Source organism: Haliotis rufescens, unplaced genomic scaffold, assembly GCF_023055435.1.
Source record: "Haliotis rufescens isolate VD_foot unplaced genomic scaffold, xgHalRufe1.0.p SCAF_14, whole genome shotgun sequence".
NCBI lineage: Eukaryota > Metazoa > Mollusca > Gastropoda > Lepetellida > Haliotidae > Haliotis > Haliotis rufescens.
In genome coordinates this window covers 24,555,500-24,574,566 of record NW_025963824.1, presented here as the reverse complement: position 1 = coordinate 24,574,566, position 19,067 = coordinate 24,555,500, and the positions used below count along the sequence as shown (strand labels likewise).

The following is a 19,067-nucleotide window of genomic DNA, read 5'->3' as shown; positions in this document are numbered from 1 at the left end:
GAAGGCCTGGGGTTCGATCCCCGGCCGCGTTATAGCAAAAGACGTTAAAAGATGGTACTTGTTGTTACCCTGTCTGGAATCGTCGCATGGCATGTCTAAGTGTAAAATGGTGGTCACATCAGATACTGCTTCGAAAGTATGTTGACGTGTTTTGCTTACATGTGTTGACATGCTCGTCTAGGGTTTCTGCTTTTTCAATCTTCCAATTTCACATTTCACACTCTAATCTCTGCAGGCCATTTAGTTCAGTCCCACATATTTTTTATGAGCATGAAACACACCTCTAGTATGTCACCAGACATAAGATAAGACTCGCGAACTATGAACTATTAGAAGGTCGGGACTAAATGGCAAGATAAGGACGTTATGCATTATGAAATGTCACCAAGCCCAGACGTCTAGTTCCTTCTTCTAGATGTCCGTTGCTATGGATGTAAGTAGGCTTAAACACTGCTGATCACGGTTGATGATACGGTGACGGGTGCAGATTAACACCCGTACTGCAGATTACAAGGGCTAATGGTACTTTGTCTGTATGTGTGAGTTACACAGATTACAAGGGCTAATGTTACTTTGTTTGTATGTGTGAGTTACACAGATAACAAGGCCTTATGCCTTTGTTTGTATGTGTGAATATTACAGATAGCAAGGGCTAATATTACTTTGTTTGTATGTGTGAGTTACACAGATACCAAGGGCTAATGTTACTTTGCTTATATGTGTGACTATTACAGATAACAAGGGCTAATGTTACTTTGTTTGTATGTGTGAGTTACACAGATTGCAAGGGCTAATATTATTTTGTTTATATGTGTGAGTTACACAGATAACAAGGGCTAATGTTATTTTGTTTCTATTTTTGAGTGTTACAGATAGCAAGGGCTAATATTACTTTGTTTATATGTGTGAGTCACACAGATACCAAGGGCTAATATTACTTTGTTTATATGTGTGAGTTACACAGATAACAAGGGCTAATGTTACTTTGTTTATATGTGTGAGTTACACAGATAACAGGGGCTAATGTTACTTTGTATGTGTGAGATACACAGATATCAAGGGCTAATATTACTTTGTTTATATGTGTGAGATACACAGATAACAAGGGCTAATGTTGCTTTGTTTATATGTGTGAGTCACACAGATAACAAGGGCTAATGTTGCTTTGTTTGTATGTGTGAGTCACACAGATAACAAGGGCTAATGTTACTTTGTTTATATGTGTGAGTTACACAGATAACAGGGGCTAATGTTACTTTGTATGTGTGAGATACACAGATATCAAGGGCTAATATTACTTTGTTTATATGTGTGAGATACACAGATAACAAGGGCTAATGTTGCTTTGTTTATATGTGTGAGTCACACAGATAACAAGGGCTAATGTTGCTTTGTTTGTATGTGTGAGTCACACAGATAACAAGGGCTAATGTTGCTTTGTTTATATGTGTGAGTCACACAGATACCAAGGGCTAATATTACTTTGTTTGTATGTGTGAGTCACACAGATAGCAAGGGCTAATGTTGCTTTGTTTATATGTGTGAGATACACAGATGAAAAGGGGTAATATTACTTTGTATGCGTGCGTTACACCGATAGCAATGGTTGAGATGACTTTGTGTATATGTGTGAGTTACGCAGATAGCAAAGGCAAATGTTTCTTTGTTTGTAGGTGTGAGTTACACAGATAACAAGGGCTAATGTTACTTTGTATGTGTGAGTTACACAGAGAATAAGGGCTGATATTACTGTATGTATTTGTGAGTTACACAGATAACAAGGGCTAATGTTGCTTTGTTTATATGTGTGAGTTACACAGATAGCAAGGGCTAATATTACTTTGTTACGATGTGTGAGTTACACAGATAACAAGGGCTAATGTTACTCTGTGTGTATGTGTGAGTTACACAGATAACAAGGGATAATGTTACTTTGTTTGTATGTGTGAGTCACACAGATAACAAGGGCTAATGTTACTCTGTGTGTATGTGTGAGTCACACAGATAACAAGGGCTAATGTTGCTTTGTTTGTATGTGTGAGTCACACAGATAACAAGGGCTAATGTTACTTTGTTTGTATGTGTGAGTCACACAGATAACAAGGGCTAATGTTACTCTGTGTGTATGTGTGAGTTACACAGATAACAAGGGCTAATGTTGCTTTGTTTGTATGTGTGAGTCACACAGATAACAAGGGCTAATGTTACTCTGTGTGTATGTGTGAGTTACACAGATAACAAGGGCTAATGTTGCTTTGTTTGTATGTGTGAGTCACACAGATAACAAGGGCTAATGTTACTTTGTTTGTATGTGTGAGTCACACAGATAACAAGGGCTAATGTTACTCTGTGTGTATGTGTGAGTTACACAGATAACAAGGGCTAATGTTACTCTGTGTGTATGTGTGAGTTACACAGATAACAAGGGCTAATGTTGCTTTGTTTGTATGTGTGAGTTACACAGATAACAAGGGATAATGTTACTTTGTGTGTATGTGTGAGTCACACAGATAACAAGGGCTAATGTTGCTTTGTTTGTATGTGTGAGTCACACAGATAACAAGGGATAATGTTACTTTGTGTGTATGTGTGAGTCACACAGATAACAAGGGCTAATATTGCTTTGTTTGTATGTGTGAGTTACACAGATAACAAGGGCTAATGTTGCTTTGTTTATATGTGTGAGTTACACAGATAGCAAGGGCTAATATTACTTTGTTACGATGAGTGAGTTACACAGATAACAAGGGCTAATGTTACTCTGTGTGTATGTGTGAGTTACACAGATAGCAAGGGCTAATATTACTTTGTTACGATGTGTGAGTTACACAGATAACAAGGGCTAATGTTACTTTGTTTGTATGTGTGAGTCACACAGATAACAAGGGATAATATTACTTTGTATGTGTGAGTCACACAGATAACAAGGGCTAATGTTGCTTTGTTTGTATGTGTGAGTCACACAGATAACAAGGGCTAATGTTGCTTTGTTTGTATGTGTGAGATACACAGATGAAAAGGGCTAATATTACTTTGTATGCGTGCGTTACACCGATAGCAATGGTTGAGATTACTTTGTGTATATGTGTGAGTTACGCAGATAGCAAAGGCAAATGTTTCTTTGTTTGTAGGTGTGAGTTATACAGATAGCAAGGGCTAATGTTACTTCTTTGTTTGTATGTATGAGTTACACACAGATAACAGGGGCTAATGTTACTTTGTATGTGTGAGTAACTCAGATATCAAGGGCTATTATTACTTTGTTCATATGTGTGAGTTACACAGATAACAAGGGCTAATGTTGCTTTGTTTATATGTGTGAGTTACACAGATAGCAAGGGCTAATATTACTTTGTTACGATGTGTGAGTTACACAGATAACAAGGGCTAATGTTGCTTTGTTTATATGTGTGAGTCACACAGATAACAAGGGCTAATGTTACTTTGTTTCTATTTTTGAGTGTTACAGATAACAAGGGCTAATGTTACTTTGTTTATATGTGTGAGTCACACAGATAACAAGGGCTAATGTTACTTTGTTTCTATTTTTGAGTGTTACAGATAACAAGGGCTAATGTTACTTTGTTTATATGTGTGAGTCACACAGATAACAAGGGCTAATATTACTTTGTTTATATGTGTGAGTCACACAGATAACAAGGGCTAATGTTGCTTTGTTTGTATGTGTGAGATACACAGATGAAAAGGGCTAATATTACTTTGTATGCGTGCGTTACACCGATAGCAATGGTTGAGATTACTTTGTGTATATGTGTGAGTTACGCAGATAGCAAAGGCAAATGTTTCTTTGTTTGTAGGTGTGAGTTATACAGATAGCAAGGGCTAATGTTACTTCTTTGTTTGTATGTATGAGTTACACACAGATAACAGGGGCTAATGTTACTTTGTATGTGTGAGTAACTCAGATATCAAGGGCTATTATTACTTTGTGTGTATGTGTGAGTTACACAGATAACAGGGGCTAATGTTACTTTGTATGTGTGAGTAACTCAGATATCAAGTGCTATTATTACTTTGTGTGTATGTGTCAGTTACACAGAAAACAAGGGCTGTTTTTACTTTGTTTATATGTGTGAGCATTACAGATAACAAGGGCTAGTTTTACTGTTTGTATGTGTGAGTTACACGGATAACAAGGGCTAATGTTGCTTTGTTTGTATGTGTGACTATTACAGATAACAAGGGCTAATGTTACTTTGTTTGTATGTGTGAGTGTTACAGATAACAAGGGCTGATGTTACTTCGGTAACCAGTGTAAATATTACACACATAACAAGGGCTGATGTTACTTCGGTAACCAGTGTAAATATTACACACATAACACGGGCTGATGTTACTTCGGTAACCAGTGTAAATATCACATACATAACAAGGGTTGATGTTACTTCGGTAACCAGTGTAAATATTACATACATAACAAGGGCTACTGTTACTTCGGTAACCAGTGTAAATATTACATACATAACAAGGGCTACTGTTACTTCGGTAACCAGTGTAAATATTACATACATAACAAGGGCTACTGTTACTTCGGTAACCAGTGTAAATATTACACACATAACAAGGGTTGATGTTACTTCGGTAACCAGTGTAAATATTACACACATAACAAGGGTTGATGTTACTTCGGTAACCAGTGTAAATATTACACACATAACAAGGGCTACTCTTACTTCGGTAACCAGTGTAAATATTACACACATAACAAGGGTTGATGTTACTTCGGTAACCAGTGTAAATATTACACACATAACAAGGGTTGATGTTACTTCGGTTACCAGTGTAAATATTACACACATAACAAGGGTTGATGTTACTTCGGTTACCAGTGTAAATATTACACACATAACAAGGGCTGATGTTACTTCGGTAACCAGTGTAAATATCACATACATAACAAGGGTTGATGTTACTTCGGTAACCAGTGTAAATATTACATACATAACAAGGGCTACTGTTACTTCGGTAACCAGTGTAAATATTACATACATAACAAGGGCTACTGTTACTTCGGTAACCAGTGTAAATATTACACACATAACAAGGGTTGATGTTACTTCGGTAACCAGTGTAAATATTACACACATAACAAGGGTTGATGTTACTTCGGTTACCAGTGTAAATATTACACACATAACAAGGGCTGATGTTTCTTCGGTAACCAGTGTAAATATTTCATACATAACAAGGCTTCATGTTTCTTCGGTTACGGGTGTAAGTATACAGAAATAACGTGAGGTGAAATTGGGTTTAACGTCGCGTTCTAGATTACTGATCTAACGAGGGCTGACCAAAAAGGTTCTAACAAACAACAAACAAAATCAACAATTGCGAAGCAGCTTTTTTAATTTTACAACACAAAATTCATTGCTTTTTACTATACCTCTTAAATCGATAGTGAAGCTTTTCAATTCAAGCCAGGAAGAAGTGTTCTGAAACCACCCTGAAAAACCCTTTTACGGCAGTTTTGAGGTCATCGTTGTCGTCATAACACTCTCCACGAAGGTGCTCTTTCAGTTTAGGAAACAGGTGGAAATCACTATGTGCCAGGTCTGGTGAGTATGGAGGGTGAGGAAGCTCTTCGATACCAAATTATCAGCCTTTTCAAGTATTGGGGTGTGGGAAGAGGCATTGTCATAAAGTAGTAGAACTCCAGCAGTCAGCATTCCTCGTCGCTTTTCTTTTACAGAATCTCTCTGGCGAAGGAGCAAACTAGCATAGTAGGCACGAATAATCCTCTTTGGACTTTCTAAGTAATCAACAAGGATCACACCCTTTGCATTGCAGAATTGAATTCGAATACAGTGGCTATAACTTGATCTTGAAGACTTGAATTCAGTTGGTGCCGGAAAAGTGGTGCCATTCCATGGATTGACGTTTTGACTCAGGGTTATCGTGGCTGGCCCATGTTTCATCACCCTTTACTAATCTCCTTTTGAATTTGACGAAAATATCCTCAAATAGCTCTACATTTTCTCTGGCAATGTCAGTTCTTTTTTCCTTAAGATCAGAATTTAGAACTTTGGCACACAACGAGCACATATCATATTCATCTGTAAATGTTCATGAATAATAGTTTCAATGGATCCATGTCTTAGACCTGTGTCTTCCTCAAGTCCAGCAATGATAATATATCTATCCGACAGTATAAGTATTTCTATCGCCTTGATTGAATCTTCATTGGTGGAAGTTGAGGGACGTCCAGACCTAGGGTCATCATCAAAGCTTGTTCTCCCAGCCTTAAACATAGCTGACCAATGTTTAACAGTTGAATACCTAAGGCACCTATCCCCATACACTTGTGACATGCGGTCATGAATTTCTTGGGGAGTACTTTTCTCTAAAGTCAAAACATTGATGACTGCTCGGTACTCGTTCTTTTCCATGTCTGTGTCCATTTGGACCCCTATCACGTTCAACTGGATGTCACTGTATACAGACGGCCTCAGCAGACCAAATACACTTGCAATGAACTTCTACAAAAATGTAATACACTGACTAGTTCACTTTGTTATGGCCCATAGTAAAGGCTGAGAACGTTTTCACCAGTTTTCTTTACTTCGTTTTCACCAGTCCTGTTATATAGCAACGTGCATGCACGTGTGTGTGTGTGTGTGTGTGTGTGTGTGTGTGTGTGTGTGTGTGTGTGTGTGTGTGTGTGTGTGTGTGTGTGTGTGTGTGTGTGTGTGTGTGTGTGTCTCTGTGTGTGTGTGTGTGTGTGTGTGTGTACAGATAACAAGGGCCGATGTTACTTCGGTAAAGGGTTGAGTATTACTGATAAAATGGGTCGATGTTACTTCGGTAAAGGGGTTGAGTATTACAGATAACAAGGGCCGAAGTTACTTCGGTGAAGGGGTTGAGTATTACAGATAACAAGGGCCGATGTTACTTCAGTGAAGGGGGTTGAGTAATACTGATAACAAGGGCTCATGTTACTTCGGTAAGGGGGTTGAGTATTACAGATAACGAGGGCCGATGTTACTTCAGTGAAGGGTATGAGTATTACAGATAGCAAGGGCCCATGTTACTTCGGTAAAGGGGTTGAGTATTACAGATAAAAAGGGCCGATGTTACTTCGGTAAGGGGTTGAGTATTACAGATAAAAAGGGCCGATGTTACTTCAGTAAAGAGGTTGAGTACTACTGATAACAAGGGCCGATGTTACTTCAATAAAGAGGTTGAGTACTACTGATAACAAGGGCCGATGTTACTTCAGTAAAAAGGTTGAGTACTACTGATAACAAGGGCCGATGTTACTTCAGTAAAGAGGTTGAGTATTACAGATAACAAGGGCCGATGGTACTTCAGTAAAGAGGTTGAGTATTACAGATAACAAGGGCCGATGTTACTTCAGTAAAGAGGTTGAATACTACTGATAACAAGGGCCGATGTTACTTCGGTAAAGGGGTTGAGTACTACAGATAACAAGGGCCGATGTTACTTCGGTAAAGGGGTTGAGTATTACAGATAAGGGGTTGAGTATTATAGATAAAAAGGGCTGATGTTACTTCGGTAAATGGGTTGAGTATTATAGATAAAAAGGGCTGATGTTACTTCGGTAAATGGGTTGAGTATTATAGATAAAAAGGTCCGATGTTACTTCAGTAAAGAGGCTGAGTATTACAGATAACAAGGGCCGATGTTACTTCAGTAAAGAGGTTGAGTATTACAGATAACAAGGGCCGACCTCGGTAAAGGGGTTGAGTATTACAGATAAAAAGGGCCGATGTTACTTCGGTAAATGGGTTGAGTACTACAGATAACAAGGGCCAATGGTACTTCGGTAAAGGGGTTGAGTATTACAGATAAGGGGTTGAGTATTACAGATAAAAAGGGCTGATGTTACTTCGGTAAATGGGTTGAGTACTACAGATAACAAGGGCCAATGGTACTTCAGTAAAGGGGTTGAGTATTACAGATAACAAGGGCCGACCTCGGTAAAGGGGTTGAGTATTACAGATAAAAAGGGCCGATGTTACTTCGGTAAAGGGGTTGAGTATTACAGATAACAAGGGCCGATGTTACTTCGGGAAAGTGGTTGAGTATTACAGATAAGGGGTTGAGTATTACAGATAAAAAGGGCTGATGTTACTTCGGTAAATGGGTTGAGTATTATAGATAAAAAGGGCCGATGTTACTTCGATAAAGGGGTTGAGTATTACAGATAAAAAGGGCCGATGTTACTTCAGTAAAGAGGTTGAGTACTACTGATAACAAGGGCCGATGTTACTTCAGGAAAGGGGTTGAGTATTACAGAAAACGAGGACCGATGGTACTTCAGTAAAGGGGTTGAGTACTACTGATAACAAGGGCCGATGTTACTTCAGTAAAGAGGTTGAGTACTACAGATAACAAGGGCCGATGGTACTTCGGTAAAGGGGTTGAGTATTACTGATAAAAAGGGCCGATGTTACTTCGGTAAAGGGGTTGAGTATTACAGATAACAAGGGCTGATGTTACTTCGGGAAAGTGGTTGAGTATTACAGATAAGGGGTTGAGTATTACAGATAAAAAGGGCTGATGTTACTTCGGTAAATGGGTTGAGTATTATAGATAAAAAGGGCTGATGTTACTTCGGTAAATGGGTTGAGTATTATAGATAAAAAGGTCCGATGTTACTTCAGTAAAGAGGTTGAGTATTACAGATAACAAGGGCCGATGTTATAATTACTTCAGTAAAGAGGTTGAGTACTACAGATAACAAGGGCCAATGGTACTTCAGTAAAGGGGTTGAGTATTACAGATAACAAGGGCCGATGTTACTTCGGTAAAGGGGTTGAGTATTACAGATAAAAAGGGCCGATGTTACTTCGGTAAAGGGGTTGAGTATTACAGATAACAAGGGCCGATGTTACTTCGGGAAAGTGGTTGAGTATTACAGATAAGGGGTTGAGTATTACAGATAAAAAGGGCTGATGTTACTTCGGTAAATGGGTTGAGTATTATAGATAAAAAGGGCCGATGTTACTTCAGTAAAGAGGTTGAGTATTATAGATAAAAAGGTCCGATGTTACTTCAGTAAAGAGGTTGAGTACTACAGATAACAAGGCCCAATGGTACTTCAGTAAAGGGGTTGAGTATTACAGATAACAAGGGCCGATGTTACTTCGGTAAAGGGGTTGAGTATTACAGATAAAAAGGGCCGATGTTACTTCGGTAAAGGGGTTGAGTATTACAGATAACAAGGGCCGATGTTACTTCGGGAAAGTGGTTGAGTATTACAGATAAGGGGTTGAGTATTACAGATAAAAAGGGCTGATGTTACTTCGGTAAATGGGTTGAGTATTATAGATAAAAAGGGCCGATGTTACTTCGGTAAAGGGGTTGAGTATTACAGATAAAAAGGGCTGATGTTACTTCGGTAAATGGGTTGAGTATTATAGATAAAAAGGGCCGATGTTACTTCGGTAAAGGGGTTGAGTATTACAGATAACAAGGGCTGATGTTACTTCGGTAAAGGGGTTGAGTATTACAGATAACAAGGGATGACGTCACCTTGGTTACACTTTTAATAATAGCTGACGATGTCGTGGTTACGGATACGTTCTTCTTCCAACAAAACGTTATTGTACTGGCTTTCGCTTGTTATCCGCGTGTTGAAGCACACTCACTGCAATAAAACCCTCCATACTCACTGCAATAAAACCCTCCATATTCACTGCAATAAAACCCTCCATACTCACTGCAGTTTCCAACGAAGACTCATCTAGTTTTCTCTACGCATATCTCCGGTGGTCAGGCCCGATGACTTGGTTGATGCATGTCATTGATCCCAATTGCTTGGATCAATGCTCATGATATTGATCAGTGGGTTGTTTGGTCCAGACTCGATTATATACAGACCGCCTTCATATAGCTGGAATATTGCTGAGTGCGGCGTTAAACAACAAACCAACCAACCAACTACATATATCTGCATGTTTTATTACAGAAAATACACCAATGGTTTTTCCTGGTGATGTCAGCAGTAGTCTTTTGGACGTCATGCTGTGGACAGCAAGGAGGTAGATTTTACGTCGACATAAATGTGACGAGATGTCATCGGAGAATGTTTATGGCTTTATTTCTTTAAAACAAGTTATAAAGATTGATATTTGCACGAATGATCTGTTAAATAACATGTACATACTACGTATGTAAAACAGTCCAACAATATAACGTAACTATTTTTGTCAAATATTGCTGACTGTAGCAACATTCTCTAACTTGCATCGGGCACGGGTGGCCCAGTCATCTAAGGCGCCGCGATTCGCCTTGCACAGTTGCGTCCCTTGGGCACGCCAGAAACCTATGTTTGTTGGTTCGAATACCAGTTCCCCCGATTATGTTTTTAGGTTTGTCAGCACCATACCCGTGCTCGTGTGTTTCACCGAAGTAGTAAACGTCTGACACCTGCATCACTTCGAGCTTTCCTTCCACATCAAGCTGATACGCCGCGATATAACTGGAATACTGTTAAAAGCAGCGTTAAACCCAACTCACTCACTCACTAATTTCATACTTAATTGAACAAAGAAGCTGAAACTTCTAAATCTAAAGTTAGGTTTTGCTTTCAATTAGCGTTGCTGATTTTTTGGTCCCTCATTTGAAAATCAGCATACGTTCTTTATATTTAACGTACATGCTTCCGCCAGTAGGTCTTCAGTGCCTCGACTGTATTGATGTCGTACACCCAGTCGTGTGTAGCCGCTCGACTCTTTGCCAGCAAGACGAGGTACGTCAAAAAACATATAGAGCTGTAAGTGACTGTACGCGTCATACAAAAAACTTTTTTATGCAAATTGTGTGAGTGGTGGGTGCTTCTGGTAGGGCAGGACATGCTTACCCTTTTCGCGAACACCTGGTGTCATCATTGATTTTCAGTGATCCATTCATATGATCTTCACCGCTTTTTTCACTATTAGTTTGCCTGTTATGCCCATTGGAATCAGTCTCGCGGGATAATCGAGACTGAATTATTTTTTGTTATAAATATAACGCACGTACATATATACTCTGAAATGAATACTTCCAAACATGACGACTTTTTATGGTAACTTAAAGAGAACCATGTAGGGGTTCCATACCAGAATAGGTCCCCAGAACCTCATGTCTGTTGAAAGAGCTGTCTACAGTGAAGCTGGAATTCTCTTGCACTGCGACAGCTGATTCCAACCATCGTGACGGCATAGGACGCTCATCATGCTACATCATGCCAAATACTTTTAAACCACCGGTACATAGGTTACAAATGCTGATTTCAGTGCAAAACAAACAAAGAGAAAATATGTCAAGTAGATACAGCTAAACTGTGTTAAACCGGGGGAAACGTTTTCGGCCGAATGTCTTTGTAATATCTTCATGTATTCAAACAGTAAATGCTCTACAAGGTGAGGTGAAATTGGGTTTAACGCCGCGTCGAGGATTATTGCACGTATATAGCGACGTGCATGCACGTGTGTGTGTGGCTGCTTGTACCAGTCCGGACTGATGCCGATTTATAGCCCTAGCCCACTGAGATATTATGCCGCAGTTTAACATGAATACCCCACTCAGACACAGTATACTGACTCCGAGCCGACCAGTCCTTGTTTTAGCCCCTTAATGCCGAGCACCAGACAGGGTAACAACAAGTACCATCTTCTAACGTCTTTTGGTATGACGCGGCCGGGGATCCAACCCCGGACCCTCCTCTCTCCGGGTGGACGCTCCACCACTAGACCACGGAAGCGGTTATTACAAACCAACACCTACTATTTTCATTGGGAATGGTACCTTCGTGGCTAACTGGGTAACAGTTCTCGTACAGATCATCAGAATGTTATATTTTAATGCAATCACGGTCAATTCTCAACAATGTCTTTCCGTTTTCTTAATTTTAGTCATAGAGATGTCAGGACACTTAATTATGTTGTTCCGATGTTTTTTATTGGAATTGATGAAACATATATACTATGTTTATAATGTGTTTCCATTCTACAGATGTGCTTCACATACAAGTACACCTATTCTAACGTAAGCAGATACAATCTGGGGTGTCAGGACCACAAGGTAATTAACTGAGTGTTCATCGTTGTTGCAAATTTATGGATAATGTCAAATGGAGCACCCGTTTAACGAAGCTGTCGTAGCGCTACGATAAAGGTACGTTAATGTTATAGTTTGGGAGCTACCAAAATCGTTGCGCTGTGACCGGTTTGTGGAATAAGACCCTGGACTAGTTTCACACACACACACACAGAAATTGTGCACTTCGCATGTAATGAAGCTTATATTTAATACACTGTGACATGGCATGTTTGCTTGTTGTTACCGCGTCAGCAATATTCAAGCTATGTTACGGCGGTCTGACCATACAATCCAGTGATTGTCATCTTCAGCATCAATCTGTGCGATTGGTTGGTTGGTTGGCTGTTTGTTTGTTGTTTAACGCCGCACTCAGCAATATTCCAGCTATATGACGGCGGTCTGTAAATAATCGACTCTGGAACAGACTATCCAGGGATTGATATCATGAGCATCGATCCACGCCATTGGGATACGATGACATGCATCAACCAAGTCAGTGAGCCTGACCACCCAAACAGTTCAAAGAGTGGGATTGAAAGTTTCATTTGTACAAATTATGTAGAAAGTAATATTGGTATTGCTGCCTGGTCTATACAGTTGAGAGAGTTGCTTTAGGTAACACACAGAGCAAAGGCGTTTACCGCACGAAACTCCGGTAATGGTATCTGCTGGCTGCACCAAGAAAATATTCTCAAGATGAAATAGCAACCATCATCCAAAATGCAACACATCCCCTGGAATAGATACCATTTCTGAATACCGTATTACCTCAGCTGATCACTTTGTAGAATTGTTACATAACATGGTTACTTAACCTCGAAGGTTTGTTTTAGAATTCTCCTTTTACAAACAAACCCCGTGTTCCGCCAACTGATTTCATTGAAGTGAATGCTACTTAATTTGGTCCAATAGCAGCCTGCTAGAAATCGGCCACCACCTCTCGTTTTGGTAGACAGGAGCCCAGTCGAAGCCAAGATCTGTCTCCATATTTGTGTAGTGACAAGTTTATATGTATGTCACAATTAGTTAACTTCACATTAAAACCCAGCACATCATATGCTAAGCACTATCTTGTGTCTCGTCTTCCAGGTATGCGAGATGATACCACTGCGACCATTTCTAATTGGTAGAAGACGCACAGCAATACGTCTGGGGACACGTAACGACGTCAAAATAACAAGCCTATGTTACGATTGTTGTCATAGCAACAACTGCAATCGGGAGATGTGTCAGGGGCACGGTGTAACAAAAAGCACAACTCTTCCACTGACAATGCCTTCCTCTATGTCTACCACGACATCTTCTTCAGCCACGACACCTTCTTCAACCACGATACCTACTTCTGCCACTACGACTACTGCGACAAATACATGTAAGGTATCTACTAAACAGCTACAATATTTTACTATCTGTATTGTCAAAATACCTGATTTATAAGTAATCTTGTGGATCATAAATTACACTTTTTCTCCAGAAAGCTTTGCAGTGTCTGAATGATGTATAATAATGCTCCGTGATTACCTGAAACTGATATTTAGAAAAAGAAATGTCTATATACTGTCAACAATACACCCGTGAAGATCCGGGTTTGAATAGGTCTTCAGCAACCCATGCTTGTCGTGAGAGACGAATAACGGGATCGGGTGGTCAGGGTCGCTGTCTCAATGCATCGGGTGGTCAGGGTTAATGCATGACATCGTTTATTATTTCACATCAGTTTGAAAGACTGAATTTTCTGAAGTTGCTAAAAGTGATACTTTCATTGCAGTCAAAATAACACTTGATATTTCACTGCAGTGAACAAAATACTTGATATTTCACTGCAGTGAACATAACACTTTGACGGAACTATTGTCATACAAGAGTTACCTCCCCTCAAATTGTCTCTTCGTCGTAAGTGTCGAGCCCGTACACACACTGTTGACATCCTTTTTACGTTAGTTCCACACTGACAAGGCAAAATAATGACAGGTGGTCCTTCATCACGTGTTGCCGTTTGTTATTCTCTCGAAAATGCTTCGTTATTAGCTGATAATTTTCTCATTTAACTCGTTAATCGAGAGAGTTTGTTTTGCAAAGCGCCATTTTCTTACTTGAACAGTGTGTATTCTTTCGCTTCCAACGGCGGTCTCGTAGTTTTCCAAAATATTTTTTTGTTAAAGTTGATTTTGTATATACATGTAATCATATCTCAATATATGATAAAGACTGTTCGTGACCCTAAATATGTTTTGATACCTTTGTTTATATCTTTTATTTTTTTACAAACACGAGAAAGTTGTAAATACGAGGGGTGGTGAACCGTCCTTGTGTGTTAGGTTGGGTGAATTTACGTTTCAAGGTTTTATATTCGTAATGAAATGATTTAATTTTCCGGGAGACAACTACAAAAAAGTATAAAATAAATAGGATATTCCATGTCTCTTTTGAAATATCATGTTTCTCTCATCTCGTGACGGGGGAAAGGGAGATATTTTCTCGTGAAAATATCTCCTTTCCCGTGGTCACTCGATGACAGAAAAATAATATTTCACTCGACGCAAAAAAATATTCTCTATATCCCAATTGCGTAGATCGATGCTCACATGCTTGCCGTAAAAGGTGACAATGCTTGTCGTAAGAGGCGACAAACGGGATCGGGTGGTCAGGCTCGCTGACTTGGTTGAACCATGTCATCGATGGCAATTGCATGGATCGATGCTCATGATATCAATCACTGGATTGTCTGGTCGAGACTCGATTATTGACAGACCGCCGTCATATAGCTGGAATATTGCTGAGTGCGGCGTAAAACAACAAACCAACCAACAAATCATGATATAAATCACTGGTTGGTCTGGTCGTCATTTAGCTGGAATATTGCTGAATGCGTCGTTGAACAACAAACAAACAAACAAACTGCCAACAATATGTAATAGTAACCGAAGGTATTAGAGTTGATTTACCTTCTTGCAGTGTGTCCATCAAACTATGTAGGATTTGAAGCAAGCTGCTACATGATTGTGTACAAGTCCCTGCATTGGGACAGGGCTGAGACGGCCTGTACCCAGATGGGGAAAGGAACACACCTCGTGTCTGTCAACAGCGAGAAGGAACAGCAGTTTCTAGCTCACCTCCTCAACGCAGCAGGTAGGAACATTGAGTGAGGGAGTGAGTGAGATGGGTTCAACCCCCTTTGAACAGTATTTCAGTTGTGTCACGACGAGTCAGCTTCTGTCCACTTTGGAGAAACCCCATCTCCCCGGGGCAAGAGAGTAAATTGACTTTAAAAGTCCAGTTTCTACCCTTGCCGAACTATGCTGGTATTAGAGAGTTACAGTGTGGCTGGAGTAACGAGTCTATGCATAGTCCAATCAAGACCTATGAGACCTATGATTGTGGGTTCGAATCACGGTTCGCCCCGATTGTGTTTCTAGGTTTGTCAGCACCATACCCGTGCTCGTAGGTTTCACAGAAGTGGTAAACGTCTGAGACCTGCATCACTTCGTGCTTTCCTCCCACATTAAGCTGACACGCCGTGATATAACTGGAATACTGTTAAAAGCGGCGTTAAACCCAACTCACTCACTCACTCTAACTTGCATTTTGTCCATAGCTGTATAGATGATGGCGCCCCGTCTGGACACGTGGATTTCTTTTGCGTATGGAAACCCAAAATGTCCACAGCTTTTTTGCCTTTTGGGTCCAATGAAATCTGGTTCGGTTATCCTCAATCGTGAAGTTTTATATTTACAAGAGATACATTATGTCCCTTATGTAGGATTTATGGTGACGTTTCCCTACACAATCCAAGCACTGAGCCTCGGCCTATGTACTTTCCAAAAAAAAATGCTGTTTCCCGAATCTTCCCATTTCAAATCCCAGTTTTGACACATTTGCAGGAGCATTGATATCGTTCTAGGATTTCCTGCACGGGGAGTGTGGATAGGTGGCTATCAGGATCCCTTCTGGCGCCGATGGACCTGGTCTGATGGATCCACTTTTCAGTACCAGTCTTGGGTTTCACCTTTCCCTTTGGATGAACGACGTCGGACAAGTATCTCTATGGTTAACCCTTCCGTCTCGTCGGATTTTAAAGGATGGCTGTGGCGAAACGAGACCCCAGATCAGTACTTTGCATTTATTTGCGAGATGAAGAATTCTGATTAATGAACTTACAAATTGACAATATATATTGTTCGTTGAGATATGCTTGTTTTCCTTGCTTTGTTAGGATGCGTATGATAGCGACAAAACTCTTTCCTTAGCAACAACGAATCTCGTGCAGAGTCGATTGTAAGATTCCGACTGCATCATGAGCACGTGTTTAATGAATCACTATCAAACGGTGATGACACCGGGTGTTCAGTGAGGCGTCCTGCCCCACCGGTGTAACCTGTCACAAACATGCAAAGTCAATTGTTCACCTGAAAAAAAACACGGAAGCGTATGGTAAAAGTCAAAATATTGAATAAATCATATGCCTTTTCATGTGGTGTTCCTCCCTCCACCACAAGCCACAGTGCCTGAAAGCACTTAATTAAGAATTGCAGAACACGCAGATGTCGTGGTACAAGAACGTCTTAAGTGTGACGGATTATTCTACAATTTCGGATTCCCAGACTACAAATTACATTAACCTATTTTGGCCAGAAGATCCACACGTGTTGCGGGGATTGATGGAGCGCTTCGACCACCTGTCGCCCTGACCAAGGATTCCACAGAATCGGCCATGGCCTTAACTCCAGTCACCGAGCCTCTTCTATTACGTTGTTCATAGGGAAAGACAACCAAGTGGTAGTTACGCCGCCATATTGGAAAATTGCGCAAGCGCTCCGAGCTGTTGCAGACCCAGGGATGAGCAATTCGTTGCTTGCAACGCGCACCTCCCAGCTTCAATAGCATAGAAGTTAGATATGTCATTTGACTGTGACGTCATTATAACGATGACTGGGTTGGGTTTAACGCCGCTTGGAACAGTATTGCTGTTATATCAGGGCGTGTCTGCTAAATGTGTGAAGAAAGCCCGAAGTGATGCAGGTCTCCTACGTTTACCATTTGGGTGAAATCCACGAGCACGGGTATGGTGCTGACAAACCTAGAAACGTAATCGGGGCGAACCGGGATTCGAACCCACAATCATAGGTTTCTGGCGTGCCCAAGGGACACCCCATGCAAGTCTATAATGTTTGGCAAGTCTAGATTTCTGAAGCATCTGAAAATGAAGAGAGTCTTTGGGCACCTTTTTATTAATTTTTTAAAAGATAATTTAACAACTTCTTTTCTGTACGATATGTTCATTTCAGAGACTAGATGTTAGTCTAGGGCCACCAGTGCCCATGACAAAACTAAGATCATCAATACTTAACATTTTCGTTGACAATTGGATTTAACAGTGTTCAGTGTTTTCATTATTTATTACACAATATATTAATTAATGCCTCTAAAGAATCTTTAACTCGATGGTTGATAGTATGCCGTCATCCACTGGTCATGTGGACTGATAATTAGAGAAGACCCTAGCCACGAGAAATGTCGGATTATTTCCCCATGGAATTTATGCTGTGTGTTACGAGCCTTTGCCATTGTTCTTTTTTGAGAAACTAGGAACAGTGTGTGTTTCCTGGTCTCCAGAAAATTCACCAGCTCAGTATATCTCTTGTTGAAACGACGTAAAATCGTTTGCGACAATGCCACGACGCCACGTTGACATAGGCCTTTTTGTAGACAATGAAAACGTTGAAACCATCCAGCCAGTATGCAGCCAAACTTATAACGACCATATACACATGTCAACAATCAAACTTTGCACTGCACCTCTTCTTTTAGTATATAAAGTATGCCTTAAATTTGAAAAGAATCCCCTGTAGGTCGCACAAATGTTGAAGTATAAAACACATTCTTTGTTCAAAACATGGAAACATTCATGTTTTTTTCCAGAAAATCCACATATCACAATCAAACTTTGCACCGCACCTCGTCTATTAATATGGATAATGTTCGCTAAATGTGAAATGTACTAAAACATAATATGACACCAAAATTCTGAAAATTACATGACCATCACTGAAAATGATTTTCGTGAACTTGAAACCATGCCCACTCAAGAACTGAATGTTGTTTCTTTGTAAATTCTTTATCGGAGTAAGAAAAACATACCGAGAAGAATATGAATCCACACGTCCAAGGCCCATGCTATCGAGCATCTTTGACAAACAAGACCGAAGGAATCTCTCTCATGTTAGCCTGTGTTGCAGGAAAGTGTCGTGAGGTATTGTCATCTAAACAAAAGCAACTAAAACAAGAAGGCAAGGGCAAACTACCGTACACTGCGGAAGCCATATCCAATGATAAATTGGCAAAAACTGTGGTCGTCGAGTCAACTATGTACATCAAATCCCGAATCCTTATTGAACTTGCTTTGGTGGCACAACACCGTACACTTTGGCATGCGCCCGATGGCACAGATAGTATGAAATTCATGAAGGTGAAGGAACTCAAAACAAAACGCGACCTGGATCAATATCAGCAATGTCCGGAGACTTCATCCACGAGTGTGGGCCATTCCAGATAATCCAGACGGGTGTCCCGTTGAAGCGTAGGAAAGCTTCTTATCAGCCCGACCAGCTGATTTCTGCAAGCCAGATTCTCCATTGTATCTTGCGACAGCAGGTAAAGTGACCACCAAGCTTGTAAAATATGGTTCCAACGACAGCCAGTTAGCCTGAATGAACTTGACTCTTTGATAAAGAACATGGTCGCGGGATCCGATGTTGTTTCCAACAAACGCATCACAAGCCACGGGTCCAGAAAGCCTTTAATTAAATAAAAGTTGCAGAACACGCAGATGTCGTGGTACAAGAACGTCCAAAGTGTGACGGATTATTCTATTTCGGAATCCTAAAACACAAATTGCATATGCAATTTTTGCCAGTAGATCTACACGTGTTGCGGGGATTGATGGGGCGCTTCGACCACCTGTCGCCCTGACCAAGGATTCCACCGCATCGGTCAAGTTC

At 40.4% G+C, this 19,067-nt stretch overlaps 1 protein-coding gene across 2 annotated transcripts; it reads left to right on the top strand.

The window, feature by feature from the left end:
• The first annotated feature begins 344 nt into the window (after positions 1–344).
• On the top strand, positions 345–16,256 carry LOC124131234. Of its 2 annotated transcripts, none has more exons than XM_046494349.2 (7): positions 345–433; positions 9,953–10,025; positions 10,659–10,735; positions 11,983–12,051; positions 13,159–13,441; positions 15,025–15,198; positions 15,971–16,256. In XM_046494349.2, exons 1-7 carry the CDS (start codon positions 416–418, stop codon positions 16,216–16,218), a joined length of 942 nt encoding a protein of 313 aa, XP_046350305.2. In that variant the 5' UTR covers positions 345–415; the 3' UTR covers positions 16,219–16,256. The 2 variants fall into 2 exon arrangements, with proteins under 2 accessions (XP_046350305.2, XP_048251485.1); XM_048395528.1 differs by having other exon boundaries at positions 10,656–10,735.
• The last annotated feature ends 2,811 nt before the right edge of the window (positions 16,257–19,067 follow it).